The following is a 17,127-nucleotide window of genomic DNA, read 5'->3' as shown; positions in this document are numbered from 1 at the left end:
CTTTTTAAGAGCGGACGCGTAAAAGCATGACATGTTTTGGTGATCGTAAACTAATAGTTGTCCTCAACAACAGATTTATTTAAAACTGATTTATCATCCAGCACCCAAACTGTAAATATTCTATGTGGGCATTCTCATGATTCTATGGACTTTAGAAGACTTTTAAAAGTGCTGATGTTTCAGTCCATCCAGCTACGTTCTGGATAACACATTTGTACTCGCCTGCATCACTCTGGCTTACATTGGTTATGAGAAGGTTGAAGTGGCCTGCAGTTTTCTCCTGAATGATATACCTACTGTCTGTGACACGCTCACCATTTTTGTACCACTCTGCTGTCGGGTTTGGCTTCCCGCTAACCAGACACTGCAGAATGACCGGCGTGCCGACCGCAGTGGTTACATCAGTCAGTGGAATGACACACCTTGGGGCGGTCTCGGTCACTTGGAACTGAAATCTACACATATTCGAGGACTTTCCCTTGAACTCGACCTTGTCATCTTTTGCTGGCTCAGCAAACACGTCAAAGTTGATGCTCATGTAACGGTCTTCGCTCATTTCACCATCCGTGTTAGCTACCAGACAGACTGCTCGCTGAGATTCATCAGCCTCTTGCTGAAACTCAAACTCAAGCTCAATTTCTGACACTTGTTCAGTGTCTACCAATGAATTATCGACCAACAGGTCAAACTTTTGTGGTTGAACTTTGGCGCTGCCAAGGGACACTGATGTTAGCTCCCTCCCTCTCGTCTTTCCAGATGGATACTTTGTGCTTAGCACCGTTAGCGAGGCTCTACATAGAGTCTCACCAACAACATTAATGGCACTACAGGTGTACACACCACCATCCTCAGTTGTCACTTTACAGATCTTCAAGAAGTGGTTGTCACCGTCAGACGAGTGCTGGTATCTTTTGTTATTCTGAGGAATTGTTTTGCCGTCTTTGAACCAGGACACAATGGGAGACGGAATTCCCATCAGGGAGCACTCAAACATGACAATGGTACCTTCTGATGTTTCCATGTCACAGATAGGATTGATGAATCTTGGAGGCATTTCGGTCACCTCAAAAGCTATTTTCAGGTCATCGTGTTCTTGGGTTACAAAGTCCACAGCCCCTTCCTCATAAATACTTGGTATAACATCCAGCGATATAATCATGCTCTTGCTGTCGGCGGCGTATTCCGGAATTGTAATGATCTTGACCTGCTTTTCAAACTCCTTCACCTCATTTTCATCCAGTTCCACCTCAAGCAGAATCTCTTGAGGAGAAGGTGAACGAGAAGAATCATCATTCTCCACATCAAACTCCATCACGTGCTGATGGGTGACGGCTGGTGGAGCAGGCAGGATCCTAGCTTCCTGTGATATGACCACAACTAAAGCAACACTTCTGGCTTCGCCAACATCATTCACAGCCTCACATATGTACTCTCCCTGGTCAGCTTTGCTTATACTGTGAATTGTTAGAGAGATGCTGTCACCATCCCGCTCCATATTGATCCGGTCATCAACCACCAGCTGGGTTTTGTTGCAGAACCACTTCACCTGAGGAGATGGAAGGCCAAAAACCTCAGCAAGAAATGTCAGAGAGTCATTTTCAAAGACCCTTTTCTTAATGAGAGGTCTGAGGAAAGCAGGAGGAATTCCCTGGACTTTTTCCTGATGAGTTGGAAGACCGAGAGAGCCTCTACTCCTGGTATGGTACCACTTGTCATCCACACTTTTCTCTGAGGGCACGCTTTCCAAACTTTCATCATCAACAGTTGGGATAAACTGGACAGGTGAGAAAAACCTCTCATTGCAGTCTGTCGAGATTGTCTTTTGTTCTGTAGGAGAAAATGGATACTCCTGAGGCGTCTTAAAACCACCCGGTGTATCAGAATTGGGAGTATGAAAAGAACTGGGAGACTTGGGAGTGTGGAAGGTTGGCTGGGAGATCTCTGTAGATGAACTTGGGGTATAGAATCTTTCGGCTAGCTCTCCTACCTCATCACTGACCGTGCTGCCAATCTCTATCGACATCTCAGACTCAGGAGAAAGCGGACGCCCGCAGTCTGTTGGAGGGTTGTAGTACTCATACACAGCACCAAAGGTTACTTCCTCTTCTTCCATTTTGCCAACCGCTTCTGGGCTTCTGTGGTTCTCAGTCTTAGAAGCAGCATATTCAGGTCCACTGACTCGACTACTACCATCTTTTGGTTGGAGAAGTAATGGTTGTAGATGTTCCAGGACACCAAGCCTTTCATTAGCCTTCTGAGTTTGCACACTAGGCCCAACTACATCACTAGAAACCAACTGCTCTGGTTGCATAACATCAGTCTGTAAGGTCGGCAGGCTGACAAACATACTGCTATCCAATGATAGCTCTGGTGGTTCGTCATCACCTTCTCGAACATCTTGGTTTTTGTTTTGCGTCACGTCAGTGGACGGCTCTTCTCCAGGAGTATCATCAGTATCAGTACAGTAACTCTGTAACTCCACAATATCTTCATACTTTATAGTTTCCCTTTGTTTTTCCGACTTTCGTGAATCCAGCACTACAAACGGCTTCACAACTACCTCATCAGCATTTTCTGATATCATACTGGTCTCAGGGGCTCTGTCCAGTGAGGTGACGAGCTGTGGGCTCCCTGAAGACCTAGGGTTGGTTGCTGAAATAATAGCATGGGTGGGCCTTGGTGGATTGGTTGACATGGAAGTAGCAGAGGTCATACCGCAGTCAGTATCAATGTTGCCAGTTTTAAGTGTGACTGTGTCCTCCTGGTATTCATCACAAGCAATGGCCACTGCTGGTATAAACTCCTCGGGGAAAAGTGTTTCTTCTTTCTCCTTCTGAGACAAAGGTGGTGTCATTGCTGTCACTACTGAGTCAGACTCAAAAGCTTGTTTAATCTGAGACACTTTTATCACAGCAGCAGATTGTTGCAGACCACATCCAGATATGGGCTGCAGTTCTCTGTATGCATTGGCTCTGGATTTTGGGGCCACCGCGGATGGAGTGCATGAAACAGTAGGTTTCTTTGAACTCTCTAGAACTTTGTCGGTGATGTTGTCAATAAGATCTTCATCTTGACATCTTACATCACAAATGGTGGAGATCTCTCCCATTTGATTTCGGGCTACACATTTGTACACTCCAGCCTCAGCAGAACTAAAAGGGCTAATGTAGAGCCTGTGTACTTTACCAACAACCTCAGCTCTGTATTTAGAGAAGGTGGTTTTAAGACAAACATTGTTCCAAAACCATGTGACCTCTGGGGACGGTTCACCGGTGATGATGCACTCGAGCACAGCTGTGCTCCCTTCTGAGCAGGTCAGGTTATGTAGTTCTTTCTTCACGCAAGGAGCTTCACCTACTACATCAAAGGAGAAGGTAAATTTGTGTTTGCTTGGCGGGAAGACACGGTCATCTGAAGCGTTCTCTGCAAAGCTCTTCATTTTATCTTCACTGCAGTCCTCCATCATCACAGGTCCGGGAGTGGGAGCATTCACTCTGATCTCAACAGGGGGCAACGGTGAATGACATTCATCTGAACTAATGTATTGGTGGCTCAATGGTTGTAATGTTTCCTTTGATGTTTCAATACAGGCGTCTCTCTTATTTCCCCTTTTAAACTCATCTCTGGCTGCCACTTCCTGTGAGACTCCTTTCACCACCTTTTTGTTTGAGATCTCCAAAGTGGCGCTGCAGATGTTTTTTCCATGGATATTTTTAATGACACAATCGTATGTCCCTTCGTGGTCTGTGGTTGGATAGAAGATAGTCAGCTTTGATTCGTTAGCTTTGACTGTGATGTCGTAGTCGGGGTTGTGGACCAGTGGGTGTCCATCCTTGAGCCAAGTGACTTGTGGCAAAGGGTCACCTTGGAACTGGCAGCTCAGCTCTGACATCTCACCAGTTTTTACTGTAAGTGAAGACGCTTCCTTCACAAATATTGGACAACAACGTGAAGCATTTCTACCAGTTTCCTTCACCATCATGGATGTCTCAGTTTGGTAAACACCGCTGTCAGAATAGTCCTGCACTGGTATTCTTTTTTCTGTGTTTGTTAAACTAGATTTGTCCCAACCTTTTTCATTTTCTAGTGCGGCAAACTCTTGGCTAGTTTGCTTTTTTCCTACACTCATTAAATCATTGTGTTGTTCCCGCTTTCTGTTCTCTGCAGTCGTTCCCATCTCCTCTCTGAGTGCTTCTTGGATACTTTGGCTGCTGGATTTATAAACAGATGTAGTGTAGTCATCCGTGCTCTGCTTCCTTTCTGACTGTTCTTCTCTGTAAGGACTGTGTAATGGAGAACGTCCCCTGACTGACGACCCTTTGTGAGGGCTCCCCTTTTCAGAGCCATGTTCATTGTCCCCTGAAGAGGCAAAAGTAGGTGAAGAAGGTAAATATTTCTGGTTTACTGGTGAAACATCGCAATCTTCTTCTGGTGAAAAGAGTGATTCTGCAGGCCAAGACAAAATGGAATGCTGAGGCAAAGCACAATCTGAGGATTTAGATGGTTCATACGCTGCAGCAGCACGTTGAAGAGGTGATGGCTTCATCTGTGGAAAGGCTTCACCAGCAGCCACATGTTGTTCTTGAGATTTTTGCCCATAGGAATCAACAATATTGGAAGGTTTACTTGGAGCCCCTGCCACACATGTAAGCATTGTATGTGGAGGAGAAATGTTATCAGAGAAGTTTTCTGTTGGTGGAGCAAAAGTCCATTCCGACACAGTTTCAGCTGCTTCCTCTTGTTCTATGACATCTGTATTCCATTTCAGGATACGCTGAGCAAGAGCCGCCTCCTCACTTACAAAGTACTCACTGTCACTCCGCAACCTGGTCTCAGTCGATAGCTCACCTACAGGTAACCCCTGTCGGCCATCACTTTGGTGATCAGAACTTGGTTCACTCGTAAAGAACTTCTCTTTTGTTGTTTTACCAAAGGAGGACATCTTGCTGGGGACCATGTCATGCTGGGAGACAGATTCCAAATCCAAATTTCCAGCAACACTTTTCTCAATTTCCACTTCCACCTGAAGATGAGAGTATCCATCTGGCTTCATGGCCACTTCTTGTTCCATCAGGACATCTTGTTGCCATTTCATTATTCGCTGAGTGAGGGCTTCCTCTTCACTCTCGAATTTCTCCCCTTTCTTCAGCTCTGAGATGTTCTCCATTGACAGTTGGAGTTCATGCTCTTCAGATGTTTTCTCAAATAGAAGCTTTTCATCTCCTACTTTTGTCCTGGTTAAAGATTTCATAATGGGGGATTTTTGTCCTTGCAATGTAGATACAGTTTCCAGCCCCCCTGGTCGCCTTTTCAGTTTTAATTTCTGGGATTGGGTAAAGGATTGGTCCTTCCTCACTGTATAATCTGCTTCATTTGACTTAGGTACTGTCACAGCCATAGCTTGATCGAGGTGTAAACTATCCATTCCCTTGCTTTGTGTGTAAACAGGTCGCTCTGGCTCCATGTATGGTGTTTCTTCTGGCATTAGCAGGTCCATTTCAGGTTGAAATGATTCCTCCTGTGTTACCTGCATGCCTTTCTGCCATTTCTTGATACGTAGGGCCAGGAGCTTTTCCTCACATTCAATTCGATCTGCTTCAAGGCTCTTCTCATAATGCTCACTCAAAGACTCTCCAGCATATCTGTCCACAACTTTTTCTGTTCCTTTCATTTTAGGCTGTGCCTCTCCATGCGTTTTCACTCTCTGTGGTGACTGTGGTACAAATGTTCTCTCACCTTCTCTTTCCTTTGCTTGGATTTCTACTTCGGGTAAACCGGTTGTTGCAGTAGTTGCAGCTTCAGGTTTGAATTCCTTTGTCCTTATCCTGTGAACTTTGTGGAAACGGGACATGGCTTCTGTTTCTTCAGTTGTTCTCTCTCTCTGTCTCTGCTGAGTGTAAATGTCCCCTTCAGGCTCCATGTACAATGCCTCAGCTGGCATGGGCGGCTCACATTCAAAGTGAAATGTTTCGTCTTCTGACAGAGTCACATATTTTCCCTCACTTTCCCAATTGTCAGCATCCCGATCCTTAAAAGATGTTTCATCAGCTTTATTCTGTTTAGATGTTGCTATGTGTTCTGTTGCTTCAGGCAGAACGTTATCCGTGGCGGACTTGACAAATTTGAGTTCATCTGTAGTGGGTTCAACCCCTGCATGATCCCCTGGCTCAATTCCTGTACGATCCTTGATGTTAGTGTAGGCAGCTTCCTTATATGATAATGATTCAGAGTATGTGGGTTCAAAGAGGTATGGAGCCACCTCCTCAACCTTGAAGCCTCTTTGGACTCTCACATCTTCAAAACATTCTTCTTTTTCAAGTTCAAATGCTGCTGAGTTTTCTGTCTGACTTTGTGGCATTTCCGTGTCAACCAGCTCACCTCTCATGATCTGGATGGCTCTGGTTCTGGACTGAGGCTCAAATGAATGTCTCATACGTGGCTCAGAAGTCTCCTTGCTCACAGATGGGCTCTGAATCTCCCTAAAATCAAAGGGTTTTTTGAAATGTTGTACATCAGGAAGTAAAGCTGGCTTGACCCTGAGTCGCTCCACGTAATCTGCATAGCTGGGCTCACTGGCTACCGACTCGGACTCAAACTCAGAGGAAGACATGGTCGAGATAGAAAGCCTCTTCTTTTGCCTGACCGCTCTTTGTAGAGTGGTGAGTTTAGTTCTTACCTCATTGTGAAGACTCTCAGTGTCACTAAACCTTTCACTGTATCGGTCGCTACAGCGGTCGCTGAACTTGTCACTGAAGCGAGCCCCGGTGCGGCGGTCACAGTAAATGTCACTAAATCTGTCATTAAAGCGATCAGATTTGTCAAACATGGGGGGAGGAGAGGGGGCACGCTCCGAGGCCGTCTCGAGACGCTTAGGCTCTTTACGAGAGTCCTCCTTGCATGAAGAAGAACCTGAATGAAAGTAGACGGTACGCACTAAAGCATTCTTTGACCGAGAACGCCCATGATGAACCTTTGACATCTTGTCAAACGGAGATCCGACATACCTGAGGTCCACCCTAAATTTCCTATCCTTCCTCTGCTCAGCCAGAGTGTCAATGCTTTCGTGGGCTTTGGCAGAGCGGCGGATAAAGCCGAGGTAGTTTGCCGACTGCTCTTCCCTCAGTGATACCAAAAGTGATGCTGTGGACTCCGCAGAGCCTTCCGTGTTTATTGCCATGACCTTGTAACTGCCCGAGTCCTTTTCTTTAACAGTATCGATAATCAAGCTGCTTGTGTGTATGTGCACTGCACTTTCAGTGCAGATCCTCCGCCTATGTTCTTTGGGAATTGACCGATTATTATGAAACCACAGAATAGTTGGCAGAGGGCATGCCACTAGTTTACACTTAAACACAACTGGTTCCCCCTCCAGGACTGACTGGAACTTGACTTTCTTGGTGAAAGAAGGTTTGATGTTTTCTGTCCAGGAGTTGATGGAAGAGGTTCTACTTGGGCAGCGATTGGCTGACACCATGCCATGGTCCAGGAAATCCTCTGTGTCAGAGAATGCTCCTCGAAGCTGCGGAGCAGTCCTGGGCATGTCCTTGCTGTGGTGAAAAAACAGTTCTGTGGAGAAAATAGATCATTGTCAGAACTCAGCCTGTGGGGTTAAACCTGAGAAAAGTATATGAATGACTCATTAATGGAAATATTAAATGCATGCTGTCACAATGCCAGAAGAAATAATTCCACTCACCATATTTGTTCGAATAAACGCAAGACTTGATTCTTTTTATTAGAAACCTGCAGGAAGTTATGATGCTTCTTCTGTGGAAATTTCTTAAAAACAAATTATTATTTAAAATGGTTTACAAAACATAATTCCAAGATGGGCTGCTAATAATCAATTATTTACCATATAGTTGTAGTGCCTTTCTGTTTAAATACTTCTTACCTGACTTGCAGACACGAGAATAAACGCCCTTTCTAGTCCTTACGTAAGAGGAATGATGTGTCAACAGCAAAACAAAAAAGCGGTAAATTTGGTCAGAAGGCGTTTATTCGAACTAATATAGTTTACTGGTGTTATGATTGCAAACCACAGGAGTCACATCCTCGCTATCTGCAAGCCAGGATAAGAAATATTTATTATTTAGATGAGGAAATTAACCTTGATGGTGCATAATGTGTACATCAGATCTGAGCTCTGGTAAAGACACAACCTCAAACACTTGTAGCCAAAGATCGGAAGAACCCTCATGCCAAAAATAAAAGAGGATGCAGATGTCTAAAAGGAGTACAAGCAACTGGTGCTCGTCTGGAGGGAACCATGACACATTATGATGACATGCAAATTCCAGTGTGATTTCAACTTAATGGCTTCAAAGTTTCAAACTCCGCCAGCCATCTGTAAATGCAGCCTGATAATCCACCCCCACCAACAGACCACTTTCAGACTGAGAGACCAATCCAGCAAGCATTTGTGACTTGGACAGGTATGGAGGTGCAACTTACCTTTGACTTCCTGCTCAATAGTGGCTTCGATCTGCTCTCTGACACGGCTCACTGTGGACAAAAGAGAACCAAATTCAGATTCAGTCTTCACACTGACATGAAAACATATTTCTCCCCACATGTCAACATTTGGTGGGAAAACAAGAACCTGGTGCTGTCTAAGGCTAATGTGAAATGTGAGATTGAGATTAAGATTAAGATTAAGATATGCTTTATTCGTCCCTCAGTGGGGAAATTTGTATTGCACAGCTAACAGAGTACAGAGTCAGTTAAGCAGTACAAAATACACAATATAGAAAAATAAACAATATAAACAACCCAAGTATTAACAAAATCAACGGTTTTTCCCAGAGTTATATACAATACAGTATGTAGATAATATGAAACGAGATGAGATATATGACCAGTCTATACACTGAGATCTTGCTAGAGAGTTAATATGAGGCATTATGGAAATACTTTGACTTTATGGTGTTTTAAGTCAAAGAGCATAGACAGGTTCTCATTTCCCCCAATTTCCAAGGATGTTTATATATGAACGAATAATAAAGTAATAAAAGAGGAAACAAGAAAGTGATGCAAGGGTCATGCAAGTGTTTCCTGCGAGGGAGAAGGGAAAACACAAAGGTGAAGGAGGCAGTGAAGAGGTGAGTTTGTCCCTTTGGGGGAGGAGCGTGAGCAAAGAAGGGATTAGAGGTTGTTTCCAAGTTAAGAAAGAAAGACTAAAGCCACATTCACACATATGGTTTGGTACTCTGGTGCAAGACAAATTAAAATAAAACATACTCGTTACGCACTTTGTTGCTTTTGGGGTCCAGTGAACCGCACCAGATTTAACTTCCAAGCGGATCAAGAGTCCAGCTCTCTGCTTGTTTGGCATGCGCCAAGGTTCGGATGATTGTGTTAATTCCTGACCAAACGAACCGCCAAGCAGAGCAAATGCACCAGAGTTCATATTAGCTAAACCAAACCAAAGTATGAACACTTCCAAGGAGTAAGGCATCTCAAATCCAACATGGACAAGTGACACCAGGACTCCAGCCAGTGTTTTTTTTTTTTCTTGGTAGGCCTTTGCTACAAAAATGAAGCAGAAACTACTTTCTTTGGTGGGACCACCTTGTCTGATGATACAGTGATGATGTTGAATTAACACAGATTGATGATTAATTTCATGATTAATTTCAGACAAGACGTGCTCGGTTTGGGGACAACAAAATGGAGCTGGAGGAGAGTGGAAGGATCTTGCAGCAGCCGACATCCTGAAAGTTACCTTCTAATTCTTCTGCATTGGAGATGACCAGCATGGCTGAGCAGGCGGCCTCTCCCGCGGGATTGGCCGCCCTGCAGGTGTACTGGCCCGCATGCTCAAGGAAAGCGTCCACTATGATGAGGGTGGCGGTGCTAGTCACCTCGTCATAATGGAACACCACGTTCTTGGTGGGAAGAATTGGCTGCCGGTTGTGGAACCAACTTATCTCCAGAATGGGTGTGCCGGAGAGACATGCGTGAAAGCGGGCCACCTCCCCATGTGGCACTGAGCAGCTTGTGATCGGCTGGATGAAAATTGGCTTTTGGCTAGTGGCGGGTTGTTGACTGCTGAGTGTAGTGGGGACATGCCACTCGGTGTGTTGCAGAGTGTCCAGTGATTGTTTTTGTCCTGAAAGGAAGCATGTTAGTTGGTCTTAGCGCTAGTGTCTGCACGCTTTTGTCCAATTCCACTTGACAAACCTGCCTTGTGACCTTGATTGTTCATGCTTTGCTACCATCATTTCAATTTGAAAATTTCAAAAAAAAAAAAAAAAGTTTACCGTCCAGAGTGAGGGTAGCCGAGCTGGATGCAGTTCCGGCATTGTTGCTGGCCACACACGTGTACTCGCCCTCATCCTCCGGGTAAACTCTGGCGATCTCCAACTGACAGCTGTCATCAAACTGAGACATCCTGAAGAAGTCTGACTGTTTGATCTCCTTTTCTTTGTGGAACCAGCTGATCTTCACATCTGGAAAAGGAGAGATGATCAGATCATTAATATTTAGATTACAAGAAACTGAAAATTGCATCTTCATGATATTAGCAGCTACAATACAATGCGTTGTGCTGACCACGAAAGCTTAATTGGACAAATGATGAGACTACCACCTGATTACTGATTACTCTCATTTTCTATGACAGCATCTCTTTTCAGTGATTTCATACCATCTCCTCGAATTCTGCACTGGAATCGAGCTGGTTCTCCCTCACGAGTGGAAGTGCTGGCAATGGGTGAGATGAGAACAGGCGGTGCAACAGAAGCAGCAGAGTCTGGAGAAACCACTTCCGACACTGCGACACAAACACAAGCTAAATACACATTATGTCTGAGGTGGACCAGTTATGTGTTCAGGGATGAAGCAGTTCACCTTCCACATTGAGTGTAGCAGTGCTGGTGGCGACGCCATAGTCATTTTTGGCCTCACAGGTATAGATGGCTGCATCCTCTGGGAAGACCTCGATCAGCAGCAGGGTGTGTTCGTTGGCATCATGGAGGAACTTGCACTTGAAGCCCGGAGACAGCGCTTGCGAGTTCTTGTACCAGAAGACCTGAGGCTGAGGAACACCGCTCACCTCCACAGAGAAGCGAGCCGGCTTGCCTGCCTCCACTGACTGGGCCTCCATGTGGCGGAGGATTTGAGGCGGTTCTGGGACTGGACCATACAGAGAAAAATGGGTTTAGTGACCAGGGAAGGAGAATATTTTACAGTTTCTGAACTTACTGTTCACTCTCAGGTTGATTGTGCTTCTGTTCTTGCCGGCAATGAAGGTGTACTCGCCAGAGTCGCTCCGATAAGTTTCAGAGATGGTAAGACGGTGGAGCTTTCTAATGGCAACATAGCTGAACCGCTCCTCCACTGAGAACTGGATCTCCAGGCCGTTCCTCAGCCAACGCCCTTCAATGTCATCCTCATTAACCTCAAATTCAAAAGTTGCTCTGTGTTTCTCCAGAACCTGCAGGAGAGACCAGCAGGGTTATTGTATCTTGGTGTTTTCCAGTATATTGTTATCATATAAAATGTCTATTATTAAATAACAATGTAAAAAACTTACCGTGACTACTCGTTCAGCCGGCTCAGAGATGCGGATGTCACGACCTTCCACGATGAGCTGAGCCTTTGAGACACTTGAGCCAGCTACCACTGAAAACTCTCCAGCATCGGACATGCGTACGGTCTGGATCATGAGCCGGTGAACATACTTCTCTGCCGTCACGACATACCTGCAGAGAGCACAGAAGAACCTTCAGCTCAAATCTTTTGATCCTAAGTTGTTCAACATCTGGACTGACAGATCGTACCTTTCCTCTGACATATCCAGCTCCTGACCGTCCTTCATCCACATAACTTGGATGTTTGGTTCAGACACCTCACATTCAAATATCGCCTTCTTCTTCTCTGTGATTTTTATGTCCTTGATCTTCTTGGTGAACTCAATTACACGAGCTGGACGCAAGAAGCCGAGATTCAGTGATCAGCATAAAAACGTCTCCATTGAGAAAAAAACAAACTGGCCTGAAGCTTCAACCCTCCCTTGCTGATGTCATAATGGATCATGTTGTGCTTTCTACTGAACTCACCTTCAACAAACAAGTTGGCAGCGCTGGCAGAAGAGCCAGCCACAAACTGGTACTCTCCTCCATCTCCAAAGTGAACGTTACGAATAGTGAGTGAGTGTGTGAGCTGCCGGCTTCGGACTTGGCATCTGTCTGAGGATTTGATCTCAATGCCATTCTTCAGCCACTTGTAGGTGATGCCCTCGTAGTTGACGGTGACCTCAAAGGTAATGGTGTCTCGCTCCTGAGCGTTCAGGTCCTTCAGCATGGAGGTGATCAAGACGGCTGGACAAGATTTAAAAAATCGAGTCAATTATTGTATGTGTGGACTGGGAACAGACCCTGTGGATCATGCTGAAACAGTGAGTACGTTTACATGCAGTCAAATAACCCTACAACCGGAATATGAGCAATAACGTTGTTACGCATGGAAACACCAATAACCCTTTTGAAAACCTGGCTTTCTGGCCTTTACAAAACCGAATATTACCCCTAAGGTAATATTGGGTATTATCACATACTACAGTATTAATTGGCCCTGTACCCAAGAAACTGCCCATGAATGATACGGGAAAAGGCCAAAATGATACTGTGTCAAAGCCCAGGGCAGTGATACTGATAAAATATAGAGTTTAACCATGTCCAGTATCAGCCCCCGTAGCTGTCCACTCAGAGCGTGCTGCTCTGGTATCGTGCCCGTGAAACAACCAATCAGAGAACAGCGCACGAGCGTGAACACACAGCGTTTGTTTTGCTGCCGTCTGTGCTCTGTCAACATGTCAGCGGTTAAATAGTAAATAGTATAGTAAATATTAGTATAATAGTAAATATTAAATAGTACGTGATAATAAGCTCATGATTAAATAGTATGTGATAATAAGATCATCACATGGTTTGTCTGGTATCAGGCCCAGTATCATGCTCCCGCGTGCCAGCATCAGCCCTCGACCAGACAAACCATGTGATAACCTATAAATAGCTTTTCTAACTCAAATATTGTGTCATGTATAAATCTATCGAGATTTCCCGATCGATAGAACATTAATTTGTGTTCTGTGCATGTTCTATTCAAAAGAATCTTATGTCTTTGACAGAAACTACTTGTAAACATGGCGACACACAAGTCGCCACACTTTTGGAGCGAGGAGGAAACAAGCCACCTCATTAGTGTGGTGAAAGACAGGAACATTATGTCCTCTATCGATGGTAGAAAGTACAGTGCTAGGTGAGAGAGAAATTACACAAAGCAGACTTTGCACGAATTGAAGCTCATCCAAAGTGTCCAAAGGCGTCCAAACTTCATTATATGCTGTGCCGGTGTTATTGTTGTTGCTGGATATAGGAAGAAGTATAAATGACGTGCATTGCGTCATGATCTTTACTGATTGTGGTGCAGATTGTGGTTGGACTCGGTTCATGTGATTGAAGTTGTTGGGGAGAGGCATGTTCAATTATATGTATAAGTGCAAAGAAGTTGAATAATTCATAATTACATTTTTAACTAGTAGCATGCCCCTCCCCAACAACTTCAATCACATGAACCGAGTCCAACCACAATCCGCACCTCTGCCTCTACACTGATGTTGTTTGTGTGTTTTGTTTCACTTAACATCACTCATGTAAACGAGGTATTCCAAATGTATCAGAAAACGAAATATTCTTAACCGAATATTGAATGCATGTAAACATAGTGAGATTTAGTCTTACGGCTGACGGTGAGTGTGGCAGAGACTTTGTCATTCCCGCACACAAATGTGTACTCGGCTGAATCGTTCCTGCTGGTGTTCATGATCTTCAGTTGATGGAGTTTTCCTTGGACCACGATCCTGAACTTCTCACTCATCTCAATCTCCACGCCGTTCTTCAGCCAGGTGGAGGGGACGTTGAAGTGAGACACTTCACACTCAAAGGTGGCCACCTGTGTCTCCGGCACCTCCACGCTCTTCAGGGGTTTGGTCACTCGAAGAGCTGTAAAGATATTTCAAAAGATGAACACTAAATACAACGTGCAATAATGTTTGATTGGATTGACTAAATACCATAGCCTTTTGATGATTTCACTACTAGACAACCATGTCCTGAGAAACTATATTATCACATACTACAGTATTAATTGGCCCTGTACCCTAGAAACCGCCCATGAATGATACAGGAAAAGGCCGAAATGATACTGTGTCAAAGCCCAGGGCAGTGATACTGATAAAATATAGAGTTTAACCATGTCCAGTATCAGCCCCGTAGCTGTCCACTCAGAGCGCGCTGCTCTGGTATCGTACCCGTGAAACAACCAATCAGAGAACTCCTGGGCTTAACTTTCTAAACTCTGCGCATGTGACAGGAAATGTCACTGTAACTATAAATATTCATAGTGCTTCTCCAGTCACCAAAAAACCCAAACTTGATTAATGGAACTTTAATTGTCAGACATACCAGACAAACCATGTGATAACCTATAAGTATCACACTATTTTGTTACAGACTTTAACCTGTAATGTGGAATTCAGTGAGCGTCAAATAACTGACTGCACATGTTGCGCTTTTTCTTGTGCCACCTCTTCCAAAAGTAGGATCACCATAAAAAAATGTTCAGGTAAGAAGGTGTGATGACAAAAAATATCCAAAAATATCCACATGACTTGAGTACCATACTTTTTTTTTTCTCGCAGGGATGGATTGATATGAAATTCCACTGCACTCACAACAACAATGTAATTTGGGTGTTACGTACCTTCGACGGTAAGTGTGGCGCTGCATTGCAAGTGTCCAACCACTGCCGTGTACTCTCCTTCATTGCTGCTATCCACGTTTTGGAGAACCAGTTTGTGAGCTTTGCGCTCCGAGAGGATCTTGCACCTTTCGCTGGACTTCAGCTCCACCCCTTTATGCATCCACCTGACCGGGATGTTGTCATGTGATAGACTCATCTCAAAGGAGATGGTGCCATCTAGCAAAGACGTTACATCCTTGATCTTCTTCACAATCTTGATGGCTACAGGGACAAGACAGAGTCAAAACGTATGAAAAGATAGAAGGAGATTTGAAGCTGGACTGGAGATTTGAAAGACACTTACTCTCAACATTGAGTCGAGCGTTAGCGGTCAGTTTTCCCAGTTTAAAGGAGTAAACGTTCTCATCCTGCGTGTTGCAGTTCTTGACCTTCAGCGTATGGACCATGCCCTGAGAAGTTATCTCATACTTGTCGCTGTTGTGAAGCTCCACGCCGTTCCTGATCCACTGAGCTCCTTTAACATCGACGTGGGTGAGCTCCAGCGTGAAAACCGCTTCCTGTGTCTCAGTCACAGTCTGGTTCCTGAGAGTTTTCTTTATCTTCACCGCTGTGCGAGAAGAGAATATGGATTCAGGATGACTTTTGCTGCCTGTGTCAGCACATGCGTTGACTCGTCGAGACCAAAGAACCTACCCTCCACCCTGAGGTTAGCGGAGGTTTTAGAGTTGGCCACTTGGTAGGTGTACTCCCCCACATCTTGAGGTCGAGTGATGACGATGACGAGACGTCGGACGGCTCCCAGTACCTCACTCACCACATTGTCGTTGAAGTCCACTGGCTGACCTTCCTTCAACCATTTGCCCTCAGCATTAGCATTGGCGACTTCACACTCCAATTCTGCAGTCTGTGACTCAGCTACCGTCACATCTTGCAAGGGACGGGTGATGGCACCACCTGGTGGAAACACAATAAAGCCGTTCACAACCTCATGCTAGGCAGTTCTGGGCTATCTAGTAGAGTAAATCTGATGCTGATGACGGACGTTAAACCTACCAGAGACAGTGAGATTAGCACTAGAAGTTTTTTGACCAGCGTGGAAGGTGTACTGTCCCTCCTCGTCCTTCATGGTGTCGATGACAGTCAGAGAGTGAACCTTGTCTTTAGACTCCATCTTGTATTTGGGTCCAGGCTTAAGCTGTTGGTTCCTGAAGGTCCAGACTGGATCGATACCAGCGTGAGAAATTTCAACGTCAAAGGTGACGTTTTGAGACTCAGAGCACACTTTGTCCTCCATGTCTTTTACAATGTGAACTTCTGTGGAAAGCCAACGTGTAAAAAGAACATTAGCCTCAAAATTATTACTTTCACACAGTGTATATATTAAGCAAACCCAGTAACAATTGTAATAAATCAGTCTGTCTTACGTTCCACAGTAAGACTGCAGCTGCTGGAGACCTTCCCAACCACCAGCTTGTAGTGTCCTTCATCCGAGGCAAAGGTTCTGTTAAAGACAAGTCGCTGCTTGGCTCCTTTTGCCACCATTTGGATCCTGTCACTGGCCATCATGGGTTTGTCGTTGTGATACCATTTGACCGACCCAACATCTTGGGCAGAGATCTTAGCTTCTAAAACGGCCTTGGTGCCTTCAATGGAAGTCACATCTTTTAGGGGCACCACGATGTCAATGGCTGAAAAGATAAACCAAATTAGAATAACCCAAAACATCCACACACAGACTGGTCGGGTTCAAGGAGTTCTCTTACTATGGACAAGGAGTTTGCATGAGGTGGTGATGTACTGGGACGGCACCGAAAAGGAATATGAAGCTGCATCTTCCTGAGTGATGTTCTCCACCAGGAGCTTGTGCACAGCTTTGTCAATGACGATGTGGATGCGGTCAGAGGAAGAGATGGCTTGGCCGTTCTTCATCCAGGTTCCCTCAACGTTCTCCTGGGAGAACTTGACCTCCAGCTGAGCAATGTCACCTTCACAGACTGTGAGGTCGCTTAGTGGCTGGATCAATGTCACTGGGCGCACTGGAGACAGAATCCTTGTGAGTACCGATTCTACTTCGACTATTGATGGCTAAATGACAATGAGCAGCAATAAGCAAGACAATCCTAAGGGATCATGTGGAGAACTACAACAGCTAAAATTGCTTCATCTTGTTGACACGCAGCAAGTAGCAACAAAATGTACTCGTCACTAGGCAGATGGGTAGAAGATGTGAGGTGGGGTACTATTATTGTATGTTCTGGCGAAATTCCCATGAAAAATGTGCAAGTACATGCAAAAAAAACATATTTTCTTGTTTGTTGTATCTTCTTGTATCTTGTTTGCATCAAGTTTAATCTTTGGATT

The 17,127-nt window shown here is 44.8% G+C and overlaps 1 protein-coding gene across 2 annotated transcripts in view; it reads right to left on the bottom strand.

Moving 5' to 3' along the window:
- The window catches only part of ttn.2 (titin, tandem duplicate 2), a 179,643-nt gene that overhangs the window by 143,865 nt on the left and 18,651 nt on the right, over positions 1–17,127 (bottom strand). For both annotated transcript variants that reach the window (XM_058081579.1, XM_058081580.1), the window contains exons 27-42: positions 16,530–16,802; positions 16,191–16,454; positions 15,820–16,080; positions 15,460–15,720; positions 15,110–15,373; positions 14,767–15,027; positions 13,746–14,006; positions 12,063–12,323; positions 11,784–11,928; positions 11,537–11,705; positions 11,206–11,437; positions 10,852–11,136; positions 10,649–10,774; positions 10,263–10,451; positions 9,725–10,111; positions 8,455–8,505 (exon numbers count right to left, since the gene is read on the bottom strand). In XM_058081579.1, the coding sequence (XP_057937562.1) occupies positions 8,455–8,505; positions 9,725–10,111; positions 10,263–10,451; positions 10,649–10,774; positions 10,852–11,136; positions 11,206–11,437; positions 11,537–11,705; positions 11,784–11,928; positions 12,063–12,323; positions 13,746–14,006; positions 14,767–15,027; positions 15,110–15,373; positions 15,460–15,720; positions 15,820–16,080; positions 16,191–16,454; positions 16,530–16,802 (3,690 nt within the window). The remainder of the gene's footprint in view (positions 1–8,454; positions 8,506–9,724; positions 10,112–10,262; positions 10,452–10,648; positions 10,775–10,851; positions 11,137–11,205; positions 11,438–11,536; positions 11,706–11,783; positions 11,929–12,062; positions 12,324–13,745; positions 14,007–14,766; positions 15,028–15,109; positions 15,374–15,459; positions 15,721–15,819; positions 16,081–16,190; positions 16,455–16,529; positions 16,803–17,127) is intronic.

Source organism: Doryrhamphus excisus, chromosome 9, assembly GCF_030265055.1.
Source record: "Doryrhamphus excisus isolate RoL2022-K1 chromosome 9, RoL_Dexc_1.0, whole genome shotgun sequence".
Lineage (NCBI taxonomy): Eukaryota > Metazoa > Chordata > Actinopteri > Syngnathiformes > Syngnathidae > Doryrhamphus > Doryrhamphus excisus.
Note: the sequence above shows the minus strand (reverse complement) of the source record. Positions and strands in the feature narration are given on the sequence as shown.